General features: G+C 50.1%; 1 protein-coding gene across 1 annotated transcript in view; it reads right to left on the reverse strand.

Moving 5' to 3' along the window:
* The window catches only part of LOC149857501 (uncharacterized), an 83,903-nt gene that overhangs the window by 27,208 nt on the left and 44,544 nt on the right, over window positions 1-12,151 (reverse strand). The window contains exons 10-14 of the mRNA XM_090063953.1: window positions 7,871-7,983; window positions 7,298-7,427; window positions 1,550-1,792; window positions 1,099-1,161; window positions 344-439 (exon numbers count right to left, since the gene is read on the reverse strand). Coding sequence (XP_089920079.1) covers window positions 344-439; window positions 1,099-1,161; window positions 1,550-1,792; window positions 7,298-7,427; window positions 7,871-7,983 — 645 coding nt within the window. The remainder of the gene's footprint in view (window positions 1-343; window positions 440-1,098; window positions 1,162-1,549; window positions 1,793-7,297; window positions 7,428-7,870; window positions 7,984-12,151) is intronic.

Consider the following 12,151-nt stretch of genomic DNA (forward strand, 5'->3'; position numbering starts at 1 on the left):
TGCCTGGGGAATGGATGCTACATGGTGACCATAGCAGTCACCTCACCAAGTCAAGGATGTAAAGCAATTGGAGCGCATGCGTCAAGGCTTTCCTGCCAATAGATGCAATGGTACTGGGGACATGGCCCCTTCTCCTGTTCTGTTCTGGGATGAGACACCCCTGTTTGTTCGTAGTTGACTTTCTACCCTGTGTCAAACAGGGGGCCAGAAAAGATGGCCATAATGGTCCTTTTTGTCCTTGAAACCTGCAAATATATGACACACATCCCACTGAGACCTGCTTTACCTTGTCTTGTACCATGACCCATCCACTCCCCATCCCAATCTGAGGGGCATAGTTCACCTCCATAATCCTGGTGAGGTTCTCCACTTTCTTCTGGAAGGAAGAGGATTGGTCCTGTAAGGCTGCATCCTTCACCTGCTCCAGAGTCTCTGCAAACTGAGCAGATGAGAATGAGAACGGGGAGTGTCACTTCTTAATCCCAGGCTGAGTTCATCTGCCCAGCTGGAACATACCCATCCCCACACACTGGGCACATCTACATGAGACACTACTGCACAGTGGTTACTGCACATTTATTTAGTACTTGTACAATCAAATACTAAGTAATTGCACACTAACCAGAGTTATTGTGCAGCAGCATTTGCAAACACCTTTTAAGTGCTGTTATTGCACAGTAGCCTAATAACACTGTGCAGTGGCATATTAGCACCATTGGTGCTATACACTACTGCACAGTATTATTTGGCTACTGCAGTTAGCATCTCATGTAGATGCACCCACTGAGATGGAAGATGGGCCTGCCTGAGAAGGGGATGCTACTGGGGGATGCACGCTTGCTGCTGGTTTCTCATGCAGCCACCTCCTCCCAGTACTTTGCAGCTGCATTATACAGACAAAGCAAGATCACTGGAGGACATGATGGGGCCCACTCACCATACCACCTCTGTTTCTGGAACAGCATATCCTGCATCTCTGCAGGGGATGAACAAAGTGACCCGTGAGGTCACTGCCCATCTTGTGATTCTATGATTCAATACAACCCTCAAGATTCCACAGGGACTGAAGATGCCAAGGTGCATCTATGCAGAACAAACCTCTCGGAGCTCCTGCTGCTTCTGGTGCTGCAGATCCTCTCTCTGCTGAGCCAATGCCAGCTCCTATAAGCATAGGAAATAGCATCCTTGTCATCTAGCTCAGGGCCAAACCCAAAGAGAACTCCCTAAGGTCCCTTCTGCTGCCTGTGTCATTGTTTTGCGGGTTTCAAGAGCCAGGAACTGCACAGTGGTAGATTTTCCATCAAAGAATGCCTGCATATGCTGCAGCCAGGAGTAGCTGGACCGAATATAGGATGTGAACACATCCAGGACACCCAGGACAGTCCCTCTCCCATGTAGCTGGAGCAGGTCTGCAGCTTTTAATAAATATACTTAAACTAAACAGGAGGAGAAAGAACATCAGAAAAGGAAGGACCCCCCTATCTCCTCACTCACTAAGGGAAGCCCCTGCCTTTCTGTTGGCTCAGGCTGGGCTGCTTAGAGCTGGTACCTTCTCCTTGTGCACCTCTTCCAGCTGCCTTTCATGTTCTTCCTTTAGGCTTTCCAGAGCAGATTTTTGTGACTCCTTCTCCACAGTCAGGGCAGAGACAGCCTCTTGCAACTGCTGCAGTTCCAGGTTCTTCTCCAACAGGATCTTCTCTAGAGCAGAGATCTTCACCACCTGCTCCACTACCTGTGGTTGGCTCTGCCTGCTCAGGGCCTGGTTCTGTTCTCTCAGGCCAGCCTCCTGCTTCTGGAACAGAGACTTGTGTCACCATCACAAACCCTCTCCCCTTCCCCCTCACTCCAATGGGGCATAGGAGTGACTAGTGCCTCATTGAAAACTACAGAACCATTCAAGGGTGGAAAAGACCCAGCATGGCTGAGCCCCTCCAGGTACCAGAGCAGGACTGTACCCTGTTCCCAAGCTAAGCACCAGCTGGTGACACATGCCACTTCTTAATCACAGACTGAGCTCACCTGTCCAGCTGGAATAGAAACCTATCCCCAGGGAGGAACTGATATGCATGACAGGTTTGTCTGAGAAGGGGGATGCCACTGGGGGATGTACCATTGGAGGTCAAGTTGGTCACATAGCATTGCCTCCTCCTTCTCAAGTCCAGCTGCCTTTACAGGTGTCTGGGCCCCTCACTGCAAGGGAGGAAGCCTGTAAAAGTACCATAGAATCATAGAAATTAAGGGTTGGAAGGGACCCTGAAAGATCATGAAATCCAACCCCCTTGCTCTGGGCAAGAATACTGCTGAGATCAAATGATCCCAGCAAAGTGTCTTTTCAGTCTCCTCTTGAAGACTTCCAAGGTTGGAGACTGCACTACCTCCTTGGGAATTCTATTCCAGATTCTGGTCACCCTTACCATAAAGTTCTTCCTGAAACCATCCTTTTAACAGTTTATGGCCATTGCTCCTTGTCCTCCCCTGGGGTGCCCTAGAGAACAGTTTTTTCCCCATCACCTCTTGCATACTTATAGATGGCCACCAAGTCCCCACTCAGTCTTCTCTTCCCCAGACTGAACAGTCCCAGATCCTTTAGTCTTTCCTCATAAGGTCTGTCCTCCAAGCCCTTAATTATTCCTGTGGCCTTTCTCTGGACCCTTTCAAGATTCTCCACATCTTTTTTTAAGTGCGGCACCCAGAACTGGACACAGTACTTCAGCTAGGGTCTCACTAGCACCAAGTAGAGAGGAAGCATCACTTCTTTAGCCCTGCATCAGTTAATGCATCCCAGTATGCTATTAGCTCTGTTGACTACAGTGTCGCACTGGCGGCTCATATTCATCCTGTGATCAAACATAACCCTGAGGTCCCTTTCAGCTATCATGCTGGCCAGGACATCTCCTCCTAACCTATATTCTTGTCACTGGTTACTTCTCCCCAGATGAAGCACTCTGCATTTATCATTATTGAGCTTCATCCAGTTAGCAGTAGCTGGAAATGAGGGGGAAGAGCCAGTCCAGTTGCTTCTGCCAGTTGCCACTTATTCATACTGGAAGGTGAGGGGTCATTTCAGAGCCATGAGTGGAACAAACCTATCACCCACTAACAGAAAAGGATTGGCCAGGGAAGAAAAGAACAAGGCACTGAAGTGGTAGGGCTGGAAAGAAAGGGAACCAGGCAGCAGGGAGCATGTGGGGTGCAAGAGGAGACAAGAACAGTACTGGGGGGCATGCCAGGATCAGAGGCACACTACAGACCAAAGGAAAAACAAAGGAGTAATTGCAAAGACTACTACTCACTTAGTGCATTAAAACAGTTAAGAACACACTAGCATGTGTGTTACTGCTCCACTACACTGCACTGCAGTGACCAGTGGGTGGTTCTGGCAATGGCCAATGAGGGCAGATGTCCACATCTCAGTTAAGAAGCATTTCACACCATTGAATGTTCGAAGGGCCCTGGAAGGCTCACTCAGTAATGGGGCTCCACCCCTGGCCTTGGGAACCCAACACATATAGGTGGTGGAAGGTGGGGGGCTAACGGGGCTTAGCCCCCCGAATGCAGTGCAGCAGTAGGGCCTCAAGGCAGCCCAGCCGCAGGCTTCTGGCTGCTGCAGGAAGAGTGAGGGAGGGAGTGGGGCTGGGACAGGGGCAGGCACTACACAACCAGGGCGGAGCAAGGGATGGAGCCATGAGAGGCTCGTCCAGAGGACACAGCTCTACGCGCACCCTGGGAAGGTACAGGGGGCATGTGCCCCCCGGATCTGCATGGGACATGGTGGACTGCAGCTGTGGGCTGGGGCCAGAGCAGCACCAAGCTCTTCCTGGCAGTGGGCTAGGCTGTGCTGGGGGTGGGTGACAGCAGGTGCAGCCACCCCAAAATTTGCCTTATCCCCCCACCCTGCTCCCAGTACTGCTGGCACCCACCCTGACCATAGCACAGCCAAACCCCATCCCACCAGAAACAGTCCAGTGCAACCCCAGCACAAGCCCACAGATGCAGCCTGCCCTGCTCCGCTCCACACGCAGATCCAGGGATACACACCTCCCATACCCTTCTGCAGTGTGTGCAGGGGTAGGAGCCACCACCTCCTCACCACGCCAGGCACCCCCCTTACTTTGCATCAGCATTCCTCAGACCAGGTGAAAACTGGTGACCAGACCAGGGGTGCCGAGAATGCAGTAATGACAGCAGTCCACATAAAATCAGTCCAGAACTGGTGAAGATACTCTTAGATCAGTTGGATGTTTTCAAGCTGGCTGGGCCAGGCAACCTGCAATTGAGAGTGCTGAAAGAGCTGGCCAAGCTTATAACAGTGCCTCTGGAGAGACTGTTTGAGGAGTCATGAAACTCAGAAGTGGTTTCTAACGACTGGGAGAAGATGAACGTGGTACCCATCTTTAAGAAAGGACAGAGGAATGACCCTGCCAACTACAGACTGGTCAGTCTGACTTTGGTCTTGGAGAATATCTTTGAAAAAATTGTCAAGGAGGCCATCAACCACAAGCTTGCGTCTGGTGGGGTACTGAGAGGCAACCAGCATGGCTTTGTAGAAGGGAGGTCATACCTAACAAACCTGGTGTCCTTTTATGATCAGGTAACTAATCATCTGGACGTGGGACAGGAGATGGACATCATCTACCTAAACTTCAGCAAGGCCTTTGATACTGTTTCCCATGAAATCCTCTTGGTTAAGCCAAAGAGTACTGGCCTAGACCAGGCTACAGAGAGGTGGGTTGGCAACTGGCTCAGCGGCCGATCCCAGAGAGTGGTAATTGATGGGATGGCCTCATCCTAGAAGGCCATCTCCAGTGGTGTACCCCAGGGATCAGTGCTTGGGCCTGTGTTCTTTAACATCTTTATTAATGACCTGGATGAGGGAGTGAAAAGTGTATTACATTTACAGATGACACCAAGCTGTGGGGACAAGTGGGTACATCAGAGGACAGGTCAAGGATTCAGGAAGACCTTGACAGGCTGGATCTATGGGATGAACAGAACCAGATGAGGTTCAACAGGGACAAATGCCAGGTCCTTCATCTGGGTAGGAAGAACCGTCACCATATCTATACAATGGGTGGTGGTCAACTGGCTGGCACTGCATCTGAAAGGGACCTGGAGGTGTCAATTGACCAGAGGATGAATATGAGCTGCCAGTGTGATGAAGTCACTAACAGAGCAAATAGAATTGTGGTGTGCACCAGCAAATGTGTCACCAACAGATCCAGGGAGGTGCTCCTCCCCCTCTATTTGGCATTGGTGACACCACAGCTGGAGTACTGTGTCCAGTTCAAGGGCACCATACTTTAAGCAGAATGGGGACAAGCTTGAAAGGGTCCAGAGAAGGGCCAGTCGCATGATCAAGAGCTTGGGGGAGACTTTGGGATCTGGGTTTGTTCAGCCTGAGCAAAAGAAGGTGGAGGGGCGACTTGATAGCCACTTACAAATATGTCAAGGGAGAACACCAGGATCTAGGAGAGCAACTGCTCAGAAGAGCACTCCTTGGGAGGACATGGTCCAATGGACACAAGCCATTCAAGGAAAAGTTTTGGCTAGACATAAGGAAAAACTTCTTTTTCATACAGGTAACTAAAATTTGGAACACACTTCCAGCAGAGGTGGTGCAGTCTCCATCCCTGGCAGTTTTTAAGAGAAGGTTGGACAAACACCTCATTGAGCTCCTTTGAGCCCAATTACTTCCTGCCCATGGCAGGGTACAGGACTTGATGATCTTACAGGTCCCTTCCAGTCCTTCTTTCTATGATTCTATGATTCTAAGCCACTCATGGCTCTGTTCTGCACCCGCCCCAGCTATGCAGGTCTTGGCCCTGCCTCAGCCCCAGCCCCAGCCCCAGCCCCACTCCCTCCACCCACCCCTTCCCCCAAAGACTTATCTGCTGGGGTGACGTGCACGCATGTGTATACACGTTCAGCCCCCCCAAATAATTTTTTCTCCCTCCGCCTGTGCCAACACATATGCCAGCTAGGGAGGCTCTCTGGCAGTCAGCCTCATCTCATTTTCCCTTGCACTCCACAAATCTCCTGAGCAGAGGTAAGCAACCACTGTCCCAGTAGGCCTGCACAGGGATCAGGGGGCACCCTTGGGCCAAAGTGTATGGATACATTCTGGAAGAGGGAAGAAGGGATGACACATACAGAAGGGGACAGTTAAGCTTTGCACAGGCCACCTGCCATAACTCCTCTTACCTGAACCAATGTGGAGGACATGCCACCTAAACCTGAGATTCCTTTGCTCTCTTAAGCTTCCTGAGCTGTAATCACAGTTGCCTTGTCTCTTTCTGTAGCTCCAGTCCCTCTGTTGTTCTCTCCTCCAACTTGTTCTGAGCTGCCTTCAGGTGTTGCAGCCAAAGGAACATGCACAATTCTCACAAACAAGGTAACCAAGGTCTGAACTGGACTGAACTATATTTCCCCCAGCTGCTATTTAGCTCACAATGATGAGAGTCTGGTTCATTCCCGCCAAAAAAATCTTGGGTGGTGGCTATGGTATATACTCTGCCCTGGGAGAACTGTATTCCATAGCAACAGCCACTGCCTCGCAAGGGAACCCTCTCTGGTACTATGCTGGTAAAAGCTAATTATGTAAAATGTAACCTCATGGGGGCAGGAGCACAGGCCCATAACTGGTGCTCCTGGTGGCTGCCAGAAAATGCATGATGAATAATAACAATATTATGACATGATGGCTAGGCAGGTAGCTTCTGAGGAAATGGACAATGTCTTGAGGTTTACCACCCAGTCCCAAATCTCATTCACATTAGGCAGTCTAGTGCTTAGTGCCTCCTTTGACATTGGGCAGGCAGGGCTTTAGGAAACTTTCCACTGGGCAGCAACCCCTGGGTTGCTGTGAGCCCCAGGAGCTCCCCTACCTCCTGCAGATCCTCTGTTCTGGTTCTGTCCCCTTGCTGCTTCAGCTTCTGGTAGGTCAGGGGGGACAAGCTGCCCTCCAAGTGATGCACATGTATCTTCAGCTGCTCCCACTCAGGCACCACTGAGGCAACTTGTGAGGGAAACAGGCTGAGAATAAGACAACCTGGCTCTTGAAACCCACAATGCTACTTTCAAGCCCATGGAAATCAATGGTGCGCCTCTATCCTGTACACTGAGGGACAGTTCCTGCATGATTCAGAGAGGAATGTGACTTGCCCTTCCTTCCAAAACCTTCCATCAGGCTCATCTTTCTTTCCTGTTACTTTCTCTCCTTTGCCTCCTGTTCCCCTTTCCATCTGCACCAAGTCCATGTGGGACCCATCTGATGCTGTGCTCCAAGCCCCCTTCTCACCTCTTGGAAGACTCCCAGCTGGTTGTTGCGTGTGGCACAGCGATGCCATCTTCGAATGCTCAGCTCCTCTCTCTTTGGCAGCTCCAACAGGCATGAGTCAGACTTCTGCTTGAGCAGCATCAGGTCCACCCTATGGCAGGGAGAGACCATCACCCCAAGAGGGACAGTAGGGACCTCTTAGAACCACCCACTGCATTGTCACTTCTAGGCTGAGCTTGAATGAAGACAAGTCCCAGCATGAACTGCTCCTTGGGGCTGTGCAAGGGCTGCTGGCATCAGGAGGGAGCGTTACCTATGGCAGCATCTAATCTTTGTACCCCATTGTAGGTTGCCATCTGCACATGTCCTGGGGCCCTTAGATATACCTAGTGTATTGCCAAACAAGATGCCCTGTATCATTACCTGGCTTAGCTCACGCTCTGTTCTTTGGTCTGCTCCTGCTTTCACTAACCTCACTGCATATTTGGCCATTGGTGTCAGTGAGAACAGCATTAGCTCCTATCCACAATCTCCTATTCCTTATCTATAGTTGGCCTACCAAGGCTGCCATATGCACATCTCCCCTTCAGGTACCTGGCTTCATCTGCTTTGCTCTGAGTCTCCTTCACATGGGACTCCAGCTTCTGTGCCTCTTTCTGGCTCTTCTCCAGGGCCCCACGCTGTGACTCTAGCTCTTGTACTGTGTGCTGAAAGTAGAGGGAAGAACCGGCATTGGTCAAACTAAGCGTCCATCTCCCTTGTCCTGGCAACCTTGCCCTTTTAACTTGTTGTGCCTACTGCTACCTTCTCCTCGGGATCTGGGTCCAACCAAGATTGCTTTCATCTGGGATCACACACAAGACTGGTGCTTGTAAATAAGAGAGCATGACAGGGCAAGATTGTACCCACCACAGAGCTGTCTTCCCTTACCTCCTTTGCTGACAAATTCTATCAAATGGGATACTCTTATTAACAGTCCCAGATTAAATTTGAGGGGCCAACTGCAAGAACTTTGCTATGATGGGCCTTCCACTCTAAGCTCACTTCCTCCTTTGGTCTGGCAGGACCTAAACTGCTCTTTGTTGAAAACCGATAATTTCTGCAGCCCTAAAGGATGTAGGGAAGCATTAGTGTGTGAACTTCCATGTACACTGCTTGGTCATGGCCCATCAGCCACACACTGCCAGTACCAAGAAAGCATATGGCCCCAGCCCTACCAGAAATACCGAAGAGAGGCCCACGTGCACCTGCTGGAGAGAAATCTCCAGAGGCCAGATCAGCTATGCAGGCAAAGGCATTGCTCTATCTGCTGCACAACACCACAGCATGTGAGCAGGGCAGAGTCTGGGGCAGGTCTGCTCTCCTCTGACAAGTGTTGCTGGTTGTGGGTATGCCATTTGAGGGGAACAGTTTCTGGTGTTTTACACAGCTATGTTGGGAAAAGCTCTACCAAAGACGCTCAGTCTGCATGTACACACTTAAACATCCACAACGCAGAAGTAGGGCAAAAAATTCCTGGTATTCCAGCTACATACCTGCCATTGAGGTGCACGTAGGGAAGCAGAATTCCAGAGTAACTGCATTTAAATAAGATGTTGAAGGCCTGATACTAGTCTGCTAGAGACATGTTGGACTCATGGCACTGACTGGCTGGGTGTTTCTCCCCCAAATCCTCTGAAACAAGTCTGCCCACAGCAGGCTGTTTGGAAAGTACGTGTTTCTGGAGCAAGATGTCACTCTTGGACACATGGATGCATGCCTGGGGAAGGAATTCCACTGAAGGACAGCCATAATTCCAGCATTTCCTGTCTTCTGAGTGCTAACCTTTGTAACCTTACTTTGCTTTTCCCATGCAGTTTCTTTGTAGGGAATAACATCATCATCATAATAATCCCTTGCTCTGCTAATCCCCACCAAGTTTGAATATACCACAAAAAAGTTAAATGACTTGCCCAACCTAATTGGCTGGTGTCATTGAGGAGCCATTGACATGGCTGTTTGAGGACTCCTGGTGCTCGGGCCAAGTCCCTGAGGACTGGAAAAGGGCCAATGTGGTCCCTATTTTCAAGAAGGGGAGGAAGGAAGAGCCTGGCAACTACAGGCCAATCAGCCTCACTTCTATCCTGGGGAAGGTCTTTGAAAAAATTATCAAGGGCCACATTTGTGAGAGCCCTGCAGGGGAAGTGATGTTGAGGGGTAACCAACATGGGTTCGTGCAAGGCCGATCCTGCCTGACTAACCTGGTCTCTTTCTATGACCAGGTAACAAAGAGCTTAGATGTGAAGGAGGAAATTGATGTCATCTTCTTGGACTTCCAGAAGGCCTTCGACACAGTGTCCCACCCAGTTCTGATGGGCAAGCTGAGGGACTGGGTGACAGCAACCATGAGCTGATCACTGTCATACGCACACCATAATGGTGGCATCGATGCGCGAGGCACCAAGATGGCGAGCCCCGCCCTCCTTCCCACAACCATCACAAAAGGGTAAAACAAATGCTGCCATACCACTACTTTCATTATCAGAGCGTCACCAACATAAGTGAGGTCGGCTGGTCTGCAACACCAAATAAGGCCTGAACACAGAACCCTGAGAAGTGATAGGTGAAAACAGCCAACTCACTGTTGAGCGCGTCTCCCAAGTGATATAAGGGAGTGCACGGCCGCACCCAAGCGAGGTTGTTCATCACCCACTTTGATTATCACAAGGGACACTAGCCTGATCACCTAGCTTCCACCTCCCGTTCATGATTAGCAACTGCTGAACGCCACTTCATTGCCAGCCCCAACATGATTAGCAGTCTACTTCTCTGCATCTCTTTTCTCTCCTCAATGCTCACTGTGAGTAAACAAACCTCTACCTTCAACTACTCTCTGCCTCTGTGACTATCACCTCACCACCTCCTATCGGGCAACGTGAGCTCGACGTGAGCTGGACTCGCATTAACCATCCCATAGAGAGCTAAATGACCCTTCTAACCCTGCCGTTCCGGTCCCTTGCGCTGCGATCGGACAGCAGCGTGACAATCACCTTCACCATCCACCATAAAGCTGGCAAGTCAGTCAGCAATACAGAAGTCCTCAACTTCAGGAAAGCTGACTTTGATGAGCTCTGGAGGTACTCAAGGAGCTGGGAAGCATCATAGCTCTGCCCCTGGCATGGATCTTCAAGAGGTCCTGGTGCTCTGGTGTAGTGCCCGAAGATTAGAAGGCCAATGTGGTGCCTATCTTTAGGAAAGGGAGGAAAGTGGATCTGGCAAAATACAGGCCCATCAGCCTGACTCTATCCCAGGGAAAGTCTTAGAAAAGATTATCAAAGAGGCCATTCTTAACAGGCTGGCCAATGGCAACATCTTGAGGGATAGCTAGCATGGGTCTGTTGCAGGTAGGTCTTACTTAACCAATCTTATTTCCTTTTACGACCAGGTGACCTATCACATGGACAAGGGAGAAGAGACTGATGTCATATATCTCGACTTGAAAAAAGCCTTCGATCTGGTATCCCATGATCATCTTTTGGCAAAACTGTCCAAGTGCAGCCTTGGCTTCACCACAATCTGCTGGCTGGGGAATTGGCTCCATGGTCAGACCCAGAGGGTGGTGGTTGATGGAAGTCAATCATCGTGGTGCCCTGTGACCGGTGGGGTCCTCCAAGGCTCTTTCCTTGGGCCAACACTATTCAACATCTTCATTAATGATGTGGATATTGGTGTCAGACGAGGATTGGCCAAGTTCACTGATGACACCAAACTTTGGGGTAAAGCATCCATACCTGAAGACTGGAGGGCGATTCAGGCTGACATTGACAGTCTCAGGAAATGCGCAGATGAGAACCTGATGATGTTTAACACTGAAAAATGCAAGGTTCTCCACCTTGGGAAGAAAAACCTGCAGCATGCTTATAGACTTGGCAGCATTACGCTGGCTAGCACAACGGACGAAAAGGACTTGGGGTCATGATTGACCACAAGATAAACATGAGCCTTCAATGTGGTGCTGTGGCTAGTAAAGCAAGCAAAATGCTAGCCTGCATCCATAGATGCTTCTCGAGCAAATCCCAGGATGTCATTCTCCCATTGTGCTCAGCCTTGGTGAGGCCACAGCTGGAGTACTGTGTCCAGTTTTGGGCTCCACAATTCAAAAAGGATATGGAGAAACTTGAGAGTCCAGAGGAGAGCCACACACATGATCAGAGATCAGGAAAACAGACTGTATGATGAGAGGCTGAGAGCTATGGGTCTCTTCAGCCTGGAAAAGCGCAGGCTCAGGGGTGATCTGGTGGCCACCTATAAGTTTATCAGGGTGCTCACCAGGATCTGGGGGAACGTCTGTTCACCGGAGCACCCCAAGAGGTGACAAGATCAAATGGCCACAAACTTCTCCATGACCATTTCAGGCTAAACGTAAGGAAGAAATTCCTTACTGTCTGAGCCCCCAAGGCCTGGAATAGTCTGCTGCTGGAGGTGGTTCAAGCACCTACTTTGAACGCCTTCAAGAGAAATTTGGATCTTTATCTTGCTGGGATCCTATGACCCCTGCTGACTTCATGTCCCTGGGGCAGGGAGCTGGACCCGATGACATTCCGAGGTCCCTTCCAGCCCTAATGTCTATGAAATCTCTGAAGCCCTTTGAGAAACCTAAGCATATGAAAAGACACGCACATGAAGCACTACAAATCCTGCCCTAATATGAATGTCTAATTCAGTACTATATACACATTCAGGCCCCATCCTTGATGAAGAACTTCATAAAGTGCTACAGCTGTTGCTCTGGTGCTACTCCACAGCCAGAAGTTTTGCAAGGAGGCATCCCAGAATGTCTCTCAGCCTCTGAGCCGTGATTTCTTCCCAGAGCCTTGTGGCTAATTGACTCCATGT

The sequence above is a fragment of the Crocodylus siamensis genome, chromosome 9 (assembly GCF_052110815.1).
Source record: "Crocodylus siamensis isolate JL-2025a chromosome 9, ASM5211081v1, whole genome shotgun sequence".
Classification (NCBI taxonomy): Eukaryota; Metazoa; Chordata; order Crocodylia; family Crocodylidae; genus Crocodylus; species Crocodylus siamensis.